This window comes from Antedon bifida, chromosome 6 (assembly GCF_963402885.1).
Source record: "Antedon bifida chromosome 6, ecAntBifi1.1, whole genome shotgun sequence".
Taxonomy (NCBI): domain Eukaryota; kingdom Metazoa; phylum Echinodermata; class Crinoidea; order Comatulida; family Antedonidae; genus Antedon; species Antedon bifida.
In genome coordinates, this window is record NC_136231.1 from 9,768,787 (window position 1) to 9,786,293 (window position 17,507).

The following is a 17,507-nucleotide window of genomic DNA, read 5'->3' on the forward strand; positions in this document are numbered from 1 at the left end:
TTCTATGGTGACATTCTATGGAAAACAATTGCTCTTCCTACAATAAATTATGCTTGTTCAGTGTGGGTCAGCCAAAGCAGGAAAGATATTGATAAAATTGAGTCACTTCAATTACAAATGGCGCGGTACATCTTAAAAGCTAGTAGAAATACACCTAAAGAGGCCTTGTATGGGGATTTAGGGTGGGTTCCAATTAAAGTTATTCAAGATATATCTAGAGCCAAATTTATTAATTATGTAATGAACATGGATAAACACCGTTGGCCTAACTTTATGCTTAATACGTGTCTAAGTTCAACTACAAATGTAGAACCACGCTATAAACTGATTCCCAGTTTTGCTAAGACGTGTGCGTCTATTAATATGGACATTGACTCAATTTTCGAAACTTCCTACCTTGGAAATGACCCTGATAGTCATTGGGTTAAGAGATTTAAAGAGTTATGCATGACAAACATTGCATTTTGGAAAAGTGAAATGCTAAGAAAATCGTCACTTCAGACATACTTTCTTATTAAGTCTAATCTGTGCCTTGAAAAATATTTATTGGATTGTACAGACTTTCTAGGATCTAGCCTCAAATTCAAACTACGTTCTAACACCCTTCCTTTAGGTCACAGGAGTTGTAAGTGGCTTCCTGAATATGATGGTATCTGTAAAATGTGTAAGAATGGTTTAGAAGACATTCAACATTTTCTATTCACATGTAACCAACTCAATGGCATAAGGATTGAAGAATATACCAAATTAGAATATATGTTAATCGATATCAATCATTTAGATGTATGGGAAAATTTTATCTCTGGTGACCTGAACACCAAATTAAATCTTGTATTAGGTGGAACTGATAACTACTATCATTATATGTATGACGTCGATTCCATATCAAATATCTTTGATTGTTACTGTAAGCACTATGTTAAAAGAGCTTGGGCACACAGATGTATTGTTCTAGGCGAGTAATGTTCATATCAATCAAACTAAATGATTGATATCTATCTCACTAAATGATTGACATCTATCTCATTATAGTGTTAGGTCTACATTGTTGTTGCCCAATTCATTTTATATTGTACAGTTCCTACCTATTCTATGTTTATTTCTTGTAATTTTGTATTTTTAGGTGTCAGTGGGTTTCCTGCTGCTGTAGTGTTAATTATCAATGGTATTGTAGTTACTGTAGTTGAATTGTTTTGACATGTTGACCTACGTCGACTTTTTATTGTAATTGTTATTTTGTATATCATGTTTTTTTTTTTTGTATATTTCTTTTGGATGCACTTTCCATTTGGTCGAGTGCCACTGTTGTAAAAGTATAATAAATTATTATTATTATTATAGAGGGCGGGCAAGTTTAGAATTGTTTTTTTTCGCGGAATTGGGATGGCGTAATAAATAGGCCTGGATTAGGTGGTTTAGATAAATGCTTCTTCCGAAGGTATTAATTGACTATTTACATAAAATAATTGTTTATTTATAACATTAGTATGTGCTTTAAATAACTAATTAATATTTACTTACCTACCATGCCTAGTTAAGAAGTTAGTGGGAATTTAGGCCAAGCCTAGCCTTCACGGTTTCTTCCGTCTTCTCTTCAACAGGCTTCGGTAAAAACGGCATTTCCCCTGGCTCGACTTATATCATGATGATGGGTCATCCTAGACTAGGCCTACTGGAAAATCCCCAGATCATGGACGTTAGGACTGTTTTAAGGGCCTGAAGGGACTGAATGGCTAGGCCTGTTAATAATTAAGAACTGTCAGTTATTCTTTTTGGAAACACCTTTCTTTCTAGTAGAGGCCTAGAGAGGCCCAGGCCTATTTATTATCCGCAATATGCCGATAATTCCTTGTTATTGTATTGATAATCCTTTTTTTTCTGTATTATTCTTCTTTCTTCCTTCCTTTTTTGTTTCTCTAAAACGTGTAAACAGAACACATCGATATTTACTTGTTGTTGTGCACCTCCTATTTTAGAAAAACGTCATTGCGTGCGATTTTATGAATTTCAATTGATCATATTAGATTATAAACCAAAAGTCATTTTGTATGACACTTAGTGAAAATTTAATTCACATTGTAATATATTGTGTGGAGGTTTTACTGTTTTAAAGGCTCTATTCTACTCTTGGTTGATTGAATATCACAGTTGTTTATTCGATAATACGTTATAAGACACAATTCGATATAATATAAAGAAATATAAAAAACAATTTAACAAAATAGTTTTACGATGGGAACGGTCAACTGTTTTCTTTTGGGGTTTAATTATGGATTGAATTGCAATACAAAGGTTGATTCTTTAATTTTGCATGCCACTATTATAACCATTTTTATATTTTAAATAGATTAGAAAAAAAAAAGATGAAACGGAGGGATGTAATGTAATGATATAGATTTATAATTGAAAAATCAACCTTAGTATCACAATTCAATTCGGTTCACCAATTTTCCCCAGAAAGGTCCAGTGAAGAAATTGTCCAGATGTTTTAATGTCCATTAGGCATTAATTAGGTCCCAAAGAAGAACAGTTGATTTGACCTTATGATCTTTCACATTGTAAAACTATTAGATATTGACAGTTTTAAGCAGAGATTCGACAGGGCCAATCCAAATTTCTTTAACATGTTAATGTGTTGTTGCTCAGATAATTTCCTTCAAAAATTGCTATCTTTTTTCATTTTGATGACATCATCATGATAAAAATTGAAATAAAAGGTGGCTAGGGATAGAAGGCTGGGCTAGGATCTAAATATTGAACGAAATACCATATTACAACATGAAATGCAAAACACTTTTATATTTTGATAGGCTCTTCACTTACATTATTCAACAACTTTGCTCTTTCTATGTTTTTGCTCTAGCATACTTATTTATAGGCCTATGCATTACAAATAACAAATAAGCAAATTTTTTCATTGATTTCTATTTTTTTAATTTTCTTTTAAGTTAATTTCATCACAAATTTAGAGGTTAATTAGGATGGCAGAGGAGAAAATGCAGACTACTACAAAGCTCTGGGAATACCAGAAAAAGCTGGGATCAGGTGGATTTGGCGATGTGTTTCTTTACAAAAATAAGGTATTTAAAGATGTATTGTCCCACTGAAAAAATAATTCTTAACATTTTAGTGTCACCTAATAGTTCCACTTTGACTAAAAATTGGATCGAGAAAAAAAAATGTACTTAACTAAAAAACTGTAATTTAAGTCATAAAATAGCCAATCGGTTTTTCAGATTAAATATTAAACTAACCTCAAAGATGTATTTGTCTCCTAAAAACACGAAAAATAAAGATTAATCAGACTTTGAATAGGTTATTTTTTAGTTTTAATAAAGCTAATCACTTCCGTTTTCACTTATAAAATGACAAAATAAATGGTTAATTCAACCAAAAACCCATTGGCTGGCAGTCAATTTGACAGTTTTTTGCTGTACATTTTTTTTCAATCCAACTAATATGTGACATCATAATGGCAAATTAAAAAATATTATATATATTTCTTCATGGAGACAATAAATCAATTAGTTGAACAAGAATGTTGCTTCTCCCAATGTGAATGCACTTCATTGTGCCTGGTGTGAGCCCACAGTTAAGGCCCATTTACACTAGGACGATAACGATTGACGATAAATATATAAGCATGAATTTTTTTTACATAAAACAAAAGAAATTAGAAAGGTTTTTGTTCTAGAACTATAGGATAATCATTTATGCTGTCTTTGATAAAAATAGTATTTTTAAAATTCTAATCAAATTATATCATATTTTTATCAAAGAAAGCATAGATGGTTATTCTATAGTTTTAGAATGAACAGTTTTTATATTTCTTTTGTTTTATGTATGAAAAATGCATATTTGTCTATTTATCGTCGATCGTTATTGTCCTATATCTCTTTCACACCAAAACTCTGGAGTGATCTCCAGAGACACCCCGGGGTTTATGAATATTCAAAACATCGAGAAACTCCTGAGATATCCCTTTCACACCTACCTAGCAACACCGTGGTTTAAAAAAATAAAATTGTAAATGTCGCCCTCTATTTTGTTTGTTTACATAGCGACGATCATTAGAATCATTTTAATTAATAATATTTTTAATTTAAAAATTACTTTCAAAAGTCTCGGAAGTAATATAATGTTTTATTGATTATTTATTATTTTTTAAACCCGCTATATATTTTGTACAAATATTTAAAGTATTTTGAAATAAAACTAAAGCAATGAGTGATCGTGTGAGGATGACCTTTTGACCTGAAACTCCGGAGTTTGATGTTGGTATCTTTCACACCAAAACACTGGGGTGTCCCCGCAGTTTGCTCTCCGGAGAATGTTCAGCTGTTCAACTCTGCTGTTTTAAACTCTGGAGTTGTTTGATTTTACCTTTCACACCAAAACAGCGGGGCGTCAACTCCGGAGTTTTGCTTTTGGTGTGAAAGGGGTACTAGTGTAAATGGGCCATTTCTGTACCTGATATGTTTACTATACTGTTGCCAGTGACCATTAAATGCAAATTTATATGTTTATACTGTAGTTTTCATGTAATCTACACTAATTTATTTTAGGAAAATGGCGAGCATATTGCCATCAAAAGGTGCAAGCTTGATCTGGATGGTCAGAACCTCCACCGATGGCAGCAGGAGATCAACATTATGCACAAACTAAACCATGATAATGTGGTGAGGGCATGTCAAATTCCAGAGGAACTTATAGAACCAGAAGCCATACCATTACTGGGAATGGAGTTTTGTCAAAACGGTGATCTTAGGAAGGTAATGAAGTGAACTATATGGTTTTAAAAAAACTGAAGAATGAAGATTAATATTAAATCATACTTTGAATAGGTTATTTTGTAGTTTTACAGTAGTTAAAGTTAAAATGGCATTTTCAACAAAAGCATGGCAATGCATCTTTAATGGGTATGAATTTTTAAAGTGCAAAAAAGGTATTTTGACGCGCTGTGTAAACAAAATAAGGAAGGGAGAAAGTGCAAGCTGATGCCTGCAACCAAACCGATAAATTATAGAACACTTTATCCATTCTGTAATTGGCGAGTTGCATGCATATGAAATAAAACATTAAAAAAAGTATGGAGATAAAAACTAATGAAATGCAGTTAGCATAGCAGCCATGATTTGTGCCCATTCTTTGGATTAAGATGCCTGCTTTCCTAGTGAAGCTATAAAAACTGATTGACAGGCATAAAAACCAATAGAGTATATTATATAATTTAGTGATTCACTAGGTATAAAGAATAATTGGTGTCATTTTACATTACTGGCAGAAGGTATTAAAATGTTTAAAATCATTTTACAAATTTATTTTGGTTGGAAGATAATGGAAAGTATTTAAAATTATGATTCTCTTTTTCCAAGATGATTTTAATGCTTTTTTTATTCATAAATTGACTCCAATTTATTAGGTTTTAAACTCACCTGAAAATGTGTGTGGATTGGATCAAAGTACAGTGCTTACATTAGCCAAACATATTGCTTCAGCTGTTGAATACCTGCATTCAATGCGAGTAATTCATCGAGATCTAAAACCTGAAAACGTTATTATGCAGAAGAATGACGATGGGACGGTGGGTAGTTTTTTTTTTAAATAAAAAAAGACAGTTTTTTACATTTCGAAAGTGTCTCCTACTGTAGGTCAAATCAAAATTAATAAATACAATAGATACAAGAAGCTTTATTTGTCTTCGTAAAAAACAAAGAAATGTTGGTTGTCAGCAAATCTGATTTAAAAGATACACATAATACATAAACAGACTATAAAATGACAAAAAGTGTAAAAGTATAAACAGTAACATTAAAAATCTTTAAAAAGTTAAAATCGTATTTTTACAAATTACATTCTAGAGACACCAAATATGATTAGAGTTTGGCACAAATGAATTTCTAAAATGATATCGCACATTACATATGTATTATTATTATTGTTTATTTATGGTATGTTACATTTTCAGATTACATATAAATTAATTGATCTTGGATATGCCAAAGACATGGACCAAAGTAGCATTGCTAGGACATTTGTGGGAACTCTTCAGTACCTGGTAAATATGTTATTCCTATTCACCACTGCTAGTAGGATTTAAACAAGTCACCCTTTCAAAGTAATCCCCTTGACTTCAGAGATGACCCTTTGCCAGCACCTCCAAACTCTCATGATAATGGCCGGAGTCTTCAGATATTTTGAGTCATCTCTCAATAAAATGCAATTTCCTTCCGATATTTTGGATAAACAAAAAATGATACAGCTATTTCTATTCTTATTGATAAAGAAAAAGAGAAAATAGGCTGAATATAGGTCTGCAAGATGTAATAATAAATTCATGTATTGTTTGATATTAGTGAATAATGCAGGCATCATATTTTCTGCCTTTGGCACATCTGACATACCCATGTTTACTATATTATAAATACCAATACCTTTAAATTTTCAATACCTGCCCATCCCCCCCCCCCACCTCTGTGGTTTGATGTATTTTTTCAAAATATTATAGCACCCTCTAAAGTTTGGATATGATTGCTTAAAACCTCCCAATATTTCATTTTTCCAAGGAGAACATGACTGAATCCATTTTTTTCTAGGCACCTGAGTTATTCACTGCTAAGCCATATACTAACACTGCTGATTACTGGAGTCTAGGAGTTTTACTTTTTGAGAGTATTTGTGGAGTGCGACCTTTTCTACCTAACATTCCACTTGTTCAATGGTTAGTTATTGTTTTTGTGTATAATAAGATCATAAGATTTTTTGTGAGAATGCTGTCTGATGTCACCATTGTACAGTGTTCAAGGATAATACTAGATTAAATAACACTAGCAAGTATACCAACCCCAGAGCAGGTTTCAAATGTAGTTTGAAACGTCACATTCATACTCGAACTATATCCTCAGGATTACTTACAATTTGAAAATGTTGTGATTTTACCTTATTAACTTAACAAATTTTACTTTGACCTTTGACATCAGATGACTTTGGGTGGCGCCGTCCTCGATATCGGATTCATACTCACCCTATCTTCAGGATTGCTTTCCCCAATTTCTCGCTCGATCAAAACAATTTTGAAATTTGACTTTGGCCTTAAGATACCAAGCGCAAACTCGTTCTTGAAGACCGTGTTACCCCTAGTCTCTGAGTAAAACCAGACAGAAACACAGATATTTGGTCAATTATAGATACAAATAGATAAAAAGGACTATGTTTATAACAGATGAATTATTATAACATGATAAGTAAGATATTTCTTTTATATATTTTGTTCAGGCATGATACTGTTCGTCAGAAGAAAGAAGGCGACATTTGTGTTTATCTTGATTTAGATGGTAAGCATGTTTAAATAATAAAAACTGTGCTGACAATGATTTATTAAACAACTTATTTAGGCCTAAAAACAATTCATTAGCAGTACTGTAGCTAGGTACAGTATGTTGACTTGACAGTGTGCATATTCTGTTAAGGCTTAAACTGTTTCATGACTTGTCCATACAGTTTGTTATATACATCCATATAATATTCTAATTTTTGTTAATAATCTAGGGAGTCCAGTTTACTCGAAGCATTTGCATGAACCTTTCCATCTCGGCAAGTAAGTTATTTATTTTATTTAAAGCTCAGGTACAGGCATGAATTTTAAATATAATATCTGGTTAATTGTACATAAATCAAATATTTGTAATAGAAATCAAGAAGAAAAAACATGAATTTCCCTTAAAATGGTCAAATACAAAATTTAGCAAAATTCAGTTATAAAAACCAGGAAGACTTTTTTTTCAGTAGTTTAACCTAATGTAATAACATGTCTGGTGACTCCCTAAAAGGTGAAAGAAGATGGTGGATATACGATGGATAATTTTTGCTATAGTACGAAAATAATCTCCATTGAGATCCAGCCACTGATACCCACAGCATTGTCATTTTTTCAGTAATTTGCCTTTGGATTTATAAAGATATAATATATATAAACTATATATATATATATTACCTGTGTTTAGTCATCTGATAACATTTTTTACCACTGTTTATTTTTCCTAGTTTAAAAAAAAATTTATTTACAACATTTGTGTACAAAAGAATAGAGATTTTACTGTGTAATGTGAACTATTCCCCACTGATAAGAAAGTGCTTATTTTCAACAAGCTCATGTAACACAAATAAAATCCCAAAAATTGTGAAACATAGGGGAAACTATAGATCGATAATTATTGGAATGTATGATCAATAGAAATGTTTTGCCCACACTTGGCAACAATTATATGCAGTACTAAAGAGTTCTACCTTCTTCAGTGTGAGGAATTTGATTCTTGATTTCTTTAGCTTTCATATGTTAATCATTTTATAGGAATGCTACAGTATATGTGTCCAGAAATATATCATTCATTTTAACATTCAATATTCCAACATCATCTTCTATTCTAATAATTACATAGTTGATGGAAACTCTAATAATAATAATATATTTTATATCTTTATTTTATTGTTTCAGAAAATATCAGGAGATGTTTGAAACGTTCTTTAGATTTCTTTTTCATTGGGATCCCAAAATTAGAGGTGGCCCACCTGATGCAGTTAGCAAAAGAGTTCAATGTTTTGCTTTTCTAGACTCCATTCTGAATTCTAAGGTAATCTTCTTTTAATTATAATTTTAACTGTAAGAATTGGAATGTAATTAGTTTCTATTATTAATTACAAAATGATGTATATGTATAAATCAAATGATGGGTATAGGAACTATAAATATAGGATACACAAGCTAGACAAGTCTAGTCTCAAAACATAAAATATATAATCGTTATTTACTATTACTATTATGGTTGAGATATAATTAACTATTATATTTTATAAAATATGTAATCTATATATAAAATAGCTTATGTTATACATAATTAAGTACTGTAATAATAAATAATTAATTAAGGCAGTTGTGATCTGATTGACATATTGTTTATTCATGAAATTTGCTCTGATGTACGATGGCAATACTATTGATATATATGTATTTTCTTTTATTTTAGCTGATAAATGTGTTCTGTGTCAACAGTCAAACCACCCACTCATATAAAATAAATGAAGCCACTACTTGTGAGATGTTGAAAAATGCATTACATGCTGAGACAGGCATCCCTGTTGAAAATCAAGAGATACTATTTTCTACAGGAAACCCAGTAGATGTGAATGCAACTGCCCTCCAGTGTTGGGGTGGTTGTGTGAGTATTCATATATTTTTGTTTATAAAACAATATGTCTATCATAATGTACAAGTATTGCAATGTTTTTATGGGAATTTAAGCACAGATTTTGTCATTTTTTCCATTTCTTTTTGTTCAATACTTACAAAGCAAACATTTTAAGACTATGTTTCTGGTAGACGTAAATACTGTAGATGTAAAAGATTTGGTATTGAGAAGGCATGGGATCTGTCCTGTCTTTATCATTTTTTTTATGCTTTACACTCAATGCTTCATTTTTCTCATAGGACATTGTAGTAGTCATTAGTACAAATACTGCATGTACTGTAGATGTGCATTGTATTATACTAAATTAAATGTGATAGCTGTCTCCTGATTTGGTGAACACTACTATGTCCTTAGGGGGGTGGGGCCTAGTCTGAATGTTATCAGATGCAAAGCATTTTTGTAAAATTTACATTTTATATTTTAATATTTGTTAATTTTCCTAGGACAATACCGACATGGTAGTGTATTTGTTTCACAAATCATACTTAAACACAGAACCTCAACCACTTCACATTCCAGAAAGAGTTCTAGAAATTTGTGAGTCATTTATATACTGTATATTTATTATTATTATTATTATTATTTTAACCATTTGTTTTTTCTTTTTATAAGTAAAAACATTTTTTTTACGGAAGTGATTAACTTTGTTAAAACTACAAATGGCCTATTCAATCTTGGTTTTATTAATCATTTTTCATGTTTTTCGGAAACAATACATTTTTAAATCTATAGATCTTATATTTTTACTTGCAGTAGTTATTTGTTTATAAATGTCAATGTTTATGAATACATAAAAATATAATGTTAACCATTAACTATCCTTGATATTTTATTAATTTCAGTGCAAAAACCAAACATGTTACAACCTTATGCAGAACGCAAGAAAGCTGGGGGTCAGGCACTGTTTCTCTGTGCAGACACTGAAAGGTCTTTCAATAAACTTCTGGATGGTGCAAAGGCAGCTGAGTGAGTATTGTATTATTCAAAGTGTAGTACCATCTCTTATAAGCAGATTCCAATTACTAACCATATTTGAACCCTTTGCAAACCTTATCTCATATTTTTAAACCCAATAAGAATACAAGTAGATCCTTCCTCTCAAACACTAACTCACTCAGTATAAATTCAAAACAAAACCTTTTGCTAAATTGTCTGTACCCAGTATTACCAATGCAATTTTCACTTTTTTTGCATCCTAGTGGGAACCAAGCTTATGCATGGAAGCTAACTGTTTATTGTTTGCTCTTGCCAAATTTATTGTAAATAAATCCATTTATAACTATAGTAATAGTAATTAGTAATAAATTTTTATTTTCAGAATATCTATGTTAAGCAAATTAAATGAGCTTTCCAGATTGACTGATTATATGAAAAAGATGCAGGGTAACCTTGAAGGAGCTCTCGACTTTTTTAAGACAAGGTACTCCAAATATCAGAATTTAATAAGCTATACACATTTTATTCTGCCCATACTAAAAACAAGCCTTGCTGATGCTGACAAATAGTAAAAAATCGTAGTAAAATCAGCCTTTTGCAACCACCATTTAGACCATATCTTAAATTGAATGTTCATATTCTTTATAGTGCTAAATTCGACGTTGAACAGTACAAGCTGCAAGAAGCTAGAGGACTAAGTAAGCGTCCTCATTTGTTTTAACAAATATATATTTTAATTATAAGTTAAGGAAAGATAAAGATGAGGAAATCTGTGAGAATGAGAAAAAATATATAATATCAAGTCAAAATACTATTTTGTTGAGAAAATTTATTTTTAGACAAAATTAATTTAAAAAGACAAGATTCATTTTCAAAAATAATGTTGCAAAACACTTGTATTTTGTTGACAAAATAACATTACAATGACAAAATAATGTTTTGTTGCAACAAAATTTTGTCTTCAACAAAACCTATTTGGCAACAAAATGTTCTACAGTAGAACCGTTTTGTCACAACAAAGTTAGTTCCATTTTCTTTTTATACATTTTCTCAAGGCCAATTCCAGAAATATAAAATAACAGAATTTTGAATAAATCTTCTTAAAATATATTTTGTTCATGTAGCTTCCGACAAAATATATCAAACGTGGCAAGAATCTTTAGCAGATGTGGACAAGTTACAATGTGTAAGTAGGCCTACCTTGTACAGGTTTGTGGCACCAGACAGTGGAGGCCTGTGTAAGTAGGCCTACCTTGTACAGGTTTGTGGCACCAGACAGTGGAGGCCTGTGTAAGTAGGCCTACCTTGTACAGGTTTGTGGCACCAGACAGTGGAGGCCTGTGTAAGTAGGCCTACCTTGTACAGGTTTGTGGCACCAGACAGTGGAGGCCTGTGTAAGTAGGCCTACCTTGTACAGGTTTGTGGCACCAGACAGTGGAGGCCTGTGTAAGTAGGCCTACCTTGTACAGGTTTGTGGCACCAGACAGTGGAGGCCTCTGTAAGTAGGCCTACCTTGTACAGGTTTGTGGCACCAGACAGTGGAGGCCTGTGTAAGTAGGCCTACCTTGTACAGGTTTGTGGCACCAGACAGTGGAGGCCTGTGTAAGTAGGCCTACCTTGTACAGGTTTGTGGCACCAGACAGTGGAGGCCTCTGTAAGTAGGCCTACCTTGTACAGGTTTATGGCACCAGACAGTGGAGGCCTCTGTAAGTAGGCCTACCTTGTACAGGTTTGTGGCACCAGACAGTGGAGGCCTCTGTAAGTAGGCCTACCTTGTACAGGTTTGTGGCACCAGACAGTGGAGGCCTCTGTAAGTAGGCCTACCTTGTACAGGTTTGTGGCACCAGACAGTGGAGGCCTCTGTAAGTAGGCCTACCTTGTACAGGTTTGTGGCACCAGACAGTGGAGGCCTGTGTAAGTAGGCCTACCTTGTACAGGTTTGTGGCACCAGACAGTGGAGGCCTGTGTAAGTAGGCCTACCTTGTACAGGTTTGTGGCACCAGTGGAGGCCTGTGTAAGTAGGCCTACCTTGTACAGGTTTGTGGCACCAGACAGTGGAGGCCTGTGTAAGTAGGCCTACCTTGTACAGGTTTGTGGCACCAGACAGTGGAGGCCTCTGTCAGGGATCATTGACCAAGTTTGTCAGAGAGAAAAATAATTTAAATACCTACTACTACCCTACTGAGTGTACCCAATCTTTAAAATTGACTAAAACTACAGCCTATAGCCAGTGGATGCATACTTGCATATGAAAAGGAAAATTTGATCAAAAGATACTAATTTGAAGTTTGATTACAATTGAAATACTGTATTAGCAAACATTGAGATAAGCATAAATTATAGAAATATAAGATAAGATAAGGTAACTTTATTTTGTCCACTAAACAAGTGGAAATAATGGTTATCTATCTTAAAGTTACCAACATCAAGTCATAAAGTCAAATATCCAATCATTTTTCTCTTATTTGCTGATATACATGAACACCTACTGTATGGTAAGTACTATGTATAGTCATTTGTATGAAATCTTAGTAACCCAATAGCATTGTTTATCTACAGAACCTATCATCTTTTCAGAAATCTCAGACGGAAGAAATAGAGAAGAAAGTACGTCTATTGAACACTCGAATTGGTGAAATTAAGCGGAGCCCTATTATACGACAGCATTCCAGCTTTAATGCATTGTGAGCATTTTCTAAAATATTATTTTGATTTACTCTATTAACCTCAACAGGGTCTTCACAAACAAACATTTGTTTAATCATGGTGTTTAACACAAGGAAAATAATAATGAATGTATAAAAGATTCAATATTCCCTTGTTCCCATACTGTAAATCAATGTGGTAATTTATTTGCAGTGTTAGTCAAGTAACAAAGTTTTATAAGGATCTGAAGAAAACAAAAGGTATGTGTTTCTATTTTTAACATTTTCATTTTTAAATTACTCTGGTGAAATATACCTTGTTAAAATCAAGTTATTTTTTTCGTCAGTGCAGCTCAGGTTTCAAAATGATACGTACCGCAGAACTGGCACAATACAGTATATAGGCTGAGTCAGTTATGCGGGACATGGTACACTGATTATAAATACAAAGAGTGCAGAAACGCAATGAGCGTGCTACGCCAAATGCTAACAAAAATTTATTTTTAAATATAAGTGGAAGGTACAATAATAGGATTCTTTAGAATAACACAAAAAGGTAGATATAAAGTTTAATTTTAATGACCCAACATTTTCACAAAAAATAAGGTGCTGAAAGGATGGTTATGAGGCAATGGAAAACACTAAGGAACAACGTAGTCTTAGTAAAACTGTTCAGTTAAAGATGTATTGTCCCCCTGAAAAATTAATTCTTAAAAATTTTCTGTTGAATATGCCATTTTAATGTCACCAAATAGTTACCCACTTTAAACAAAAATTGGATCAAAAAAAAAAGTATTTACCTAAAAAAATGTAATTTAAAGCAAAATAATAGTCAAATCGGCTGCCAGCCAATGGGTTTTTGGTTGAATTTAACCATTTATTTTGTAATTTTATAAGTGAAAACATTAATTTTTTTCATTTTTTTTTTCTACAGAAATGATTAACTTTATTTAAGCTACAAAATAATCTATTCAAAGTCTGATTTTATTAATCTTTATTTTTCATGTTTTTGGGGGACAATACATCTTTAAATAAAAAGATCAAATAACATTTAATATATCAATTATCAATTAGTATTCCTTATGTTTCATCAATTTTTTTTTATTCATTATACCATCATATTGAACACTGAAGAAATATTTGATTTTCTAATTTATTATTGTATTTTATATAGATGATGGGACTAATTTTTTTGATAATGCTAGGTTAGTCTCTATTGTGAAGGGCTGTATAGAAAAAAGAAAGCAACTTACAAAAGATGTTTTATCACATATTCTGTAAGTAATCGACACATTGGATATAAAATGAGTATAATCTACACACATCTAAAGCTCTGTACACTACCAAACTAGTTTGACGAAAAAAGTACGATGTGCCCAAATATGGTAGTGATATGACATATGTCCATATAATATGGGCACATCAAGTTTGATAGTGTGGACAGAGCTTAAGAATATAAAAATATTGATAAAAACCTTTTTACCAAAAGAAGTCTTATTTCCATAATATGAGGAATAATTTCCAGAAATATAATGTATATTTTTCAATATCTTTCCAGCAAAATTTTACAATTTAAGCAGGAAATTATTGAAGTTTACCAGCAAATAAAAGTTCTTGTTCACTATATGTATGATAATACAGTTAAGATTAAAAAGGTGCAGCAACAGAGACAGGCAGATATGTGGAATTTGTTGAAAATTGTGGTGAGTGACTTCTCTACATTTCCATTGGCTTATTTAGGTTTTTATTTTGTACCTTAATTGTGTTTGAAATATTTTTAATGTTTTAGAATCGATTGTGTATATTAGTAGCTTAAAGGCCAGTTTACACAGACGATAGATTTTTAATTTTTATCACTCACCGTTACTGCCTTAAGTGTATGAAATTCTACTCCCACTGTATAAATATTTGTGCATTATTGAGCTTGGTTCCCACAAGATGCAATACAAAGAGGCAAGTGCAGTTGACCAATGACAAGCTCAGATATGACAGTTCAGATAATCAATCGTTTGTGATTGGTCAAATTACTTGCATTGTACTTAACGTTCTTGTACTACATCCTAGTGGGAAGGGAATCAAACTTTATAGGCATTACTACGCTTCGCATGTGAATTCTGTATGCAGGTGATATACAGCATCACATGTGATATGATTTGGCACTGTGTCACAAAACACTGATGCAGCACTGAGTACAGTTTATACAACTGTGTAGAAGCCAAAACCCATGGAGTACTTTTCTCCATGCAACACCATAAAAGTTAACATGCAAATATTCTTTTGTGTCTATAGTTCCAGAAACTTCATAGGACATCAGGAGAATTTCAGACTTTGAAACGGTCAGTGTCATCAGTGAGTGATCCAACACATTCTAGATCTTATTCCACTTCGGATCAGGCAGACTCATTGTCTTTAATGAATGAAAGTGACACCACCCAAACAATGTAAATACACATAGATTTTGTTTTTATTACATTTTTTTAAATTATTGAGCTTTTCCATTAAACATGTATTGTCCCCAAAACATGAAAATGAAGACTTTGAATAGGCCTTTTGTAGTTTTACAGTAACAAAGTTCCATAGAAAAAAACCTCAATAAATAAGGTTTTCACTTATATTCAACCAAAAACCGATTGTTTGGCAGCCAATTTGAGTATTTTTTCTTTAAATTACAGTTTTTTCAAGTAAATAATTTTGTCTTTCGATCCAATTTTGGTCAAAGTGAATGAATAACTATTATGTGACATGGCATATTATTATGGCATATTATTGTGCCATATTCAACAAAAAAATTGAAAAAAAATTATTATTTCAGGTTTGAAGAGATGTTTAAGAATGTTCTAGAGGATCAAGAGAAAACAGCAGCTCATGTACAAAGTATGGATTGGAGTTTCATTAACCAGTCATAGCAGAGGTCATGAAGGTCAAATAATGACCAACAATATTGATCATTGTTTCCTTTTTAGGTCATATAATGACCTAGAATTGATCATTTGTAATTTATGTAATTAGAGGTCAACTAAGCACATGCGATTGATCGTGTAATTAATATTTAAATTACGTACAATTAATCATTGTTTCAGTTATACAATGAAACATGGAAGTTTGATCAATGTGTCAAATTACATTTTTGAGTAATTATACATAATTTCTATATAAATATTTTAGTATACTTATATTGCAATATTAAACATTTTAGATTAAATTGTTTTATTTTAATCAAATTTTGGCTTGGAAATTTGCCTTGATTGGGAACCAGTGCTGAATTTCAGCTTGTTAATGCTTGCTTTGATATTTGTTACATGTCCTTATGTTCCACCGTTACACCCTAACAGTGGAATACAACTTATGACCACAGTGTATAAACAAACCTGTCAGTAGCTAATCAAAATTGTACACATGTGCATACATTATAGATATCATCATTCTCCCTATATATGTGTGAACCAGACATTTCAGTTGTATTTCGTCGTTTCACATGCCTCATGAGCCGATCCAATATAGCGGCATGTCGTGGGTCGCTCTCGATAGATTCCGCACTTAAGTGTTTGTTCGCATGGTGAACCGCTTGCAAGCAGATGAGCCGGTCGAGAGTGACCAGAGACATGAGAACGCGGTATTAATTTTTTTGTGTAGCCACACAATTTACAATTATTATTTACTCGTACTGTCTAATATGTAACCATGATTTGAGAATGTGTATATTAATTTATCTACTCAGATATTTTTTATAGTATTTTAGTGTTATTTTGAGTTTTCACTTGGAGTAATTTCATAAAAATAGCCTTTAGTAACGGTCATAAAGTATGACGACATATTGAGTGTATTTTAAACAAATTTGCCAAACTTTTCTTCCAACATATCCCAAACAAAAAATGGTTATTACTTACCATCTTTATTTGAATAAATGGCCTGCTTTGAAAAAAAAACGCCACGGGTCTTTTATTCGAATAAAATACGGTATAAATCGTGAAGAAATAAGTACCATGTATATGTACAAAGGATGTACGAATAACGTAACGTAATAATAACATAAAGCAGTGAAGAGTGTAATTTCACTCTTCCCTGCGTAAAGGGACTATACAATGCGGTCCTTGCTATGTAGGCCTATTTTTTTCATTTTGTTTACTGGCTTTCAAATAAGAATAAACTGAAAATAACATTTGCATGTGATGCTAGTAGCCAAAGAAGTTACTTGCTATTTTCTCAGCTTTTTAAGAGTAGGAGAACAAAGCAATGCAATGTTTATGGTTTGAATAATCTTAGTTGGTGGACCAATTCGTAGTTTGTTTTAACGGTAGCTTCATTTACTGTTAGTATTATAATTTATTATACTGTATAATAAAATACATTGTGTTGATTACTACAATAAACAAGGCCACCTGATTCCCAGTTGTCTCATGTTTATATCTTTTGATAACATTGAATAGACTAATATATTATTGTAACAATGCAACATGAATTATATAGTTATTTTCTTAGTATGGGGTAAATTATAATTACGTTATTTATAGGTTTTTTTTAAAGTCCCAAATGTTAGTATGGGGTAAATTTACGTAATTTATGTAGTTTGTAAACAAATTGGCATTCACTCAGTATACTAATGCATTTATAACAATAAGAATTTAAGTTTAATTACAGGCACGTGTATATAACAAATAATATTACTGTAATCTTATACTCT

General features: G+C 32.0%; 2 protein-coding genes across 2 annotated transcripts in view; one reads left to right on the forward strand and one right to left on the reverse strand.

Moving 5' to 3' along the window:
- LOC144845336 (uncharacterized) overlaps nt 1-3,665 on the reverse strand; it is a 96,149-nt gene extending 92,484 nt beyond the window's left edge. Inside the window, exon 1 of the mRNA XM_078702603.1 lies at nt 3,659-3,665. The gene's annotated coding sequence lies outside the window, so the exon portion shown is untranslated. The remainder of the gene's footprint in view (nt 1-3,658) is intronic.
- Nucleotides 1,373-17,047, forward strand: LOC144845320 (inhibitor of nuclear factor kappa-B kinase subunit beta-like). The gene is made up of 21 exons (XM_078702572.1): nt 1,373-1,438; nt 2,949-3,080; nt 4,566-4,772; nt 5,423-5,584; nt 5,969-6,058; nt 6,597-6,721; nt 7,276-7,334; nt 7,549-7,597; nt 8,495-8,630; nt 9,024-9,215; nt 9,689-9,782; nt 10,088-10,211; nt 10,564-10,665; nt 10,830-10,879; nt 11,306-11,367; nt 12,759-12,865; nt 13,041-13,087; nt 14,001-14,103; nt 14,385-14,529; nt 15,116-15,267; nt 15,639-17,047. Exons 2-21 carry the CDS (start codon nt 2,982-2,984, stop codon nt 15,730-15,732), a joined length of 2,199 nt encoding a protein of 732 aa, XP_078558698.1. The 5' UTR covers nt 1,373-1,438; nt 2,949-2,981; the 3' UTR covers nt 15,733-17,047.
- Nucleotides 17,048-17,507: the final 460 nt, after the last annotated feature.

What these genes read in the sequence shown, in the direction of transcription:
- LOC144845320 (XM_078702572.1), top strand. Translation starts at nt 2,982, where the DNA reads ATGGCAGAGGAGAAAATGCAGACTACTACAAAGCTCTGGGAATACCAG. An exon ending in GAACCTTTCCATCTCGGCAA is followed by an intron (nt 7,598 to 8,494) that starts GTAAGTTATTTA and finishes TTATTGTTTCAG; the next exon opens with AAAATATCAGGAGATGTTTG. An exon ending in GCAAGAAGCTAGAGGACTAA is followed by an intron (nt 10,880 to 11,305) that starts GTAAGCGTCCTC and finishes TTGTTCATGTAG; the next exon opens with CTTCCGACAAAATATATCAA.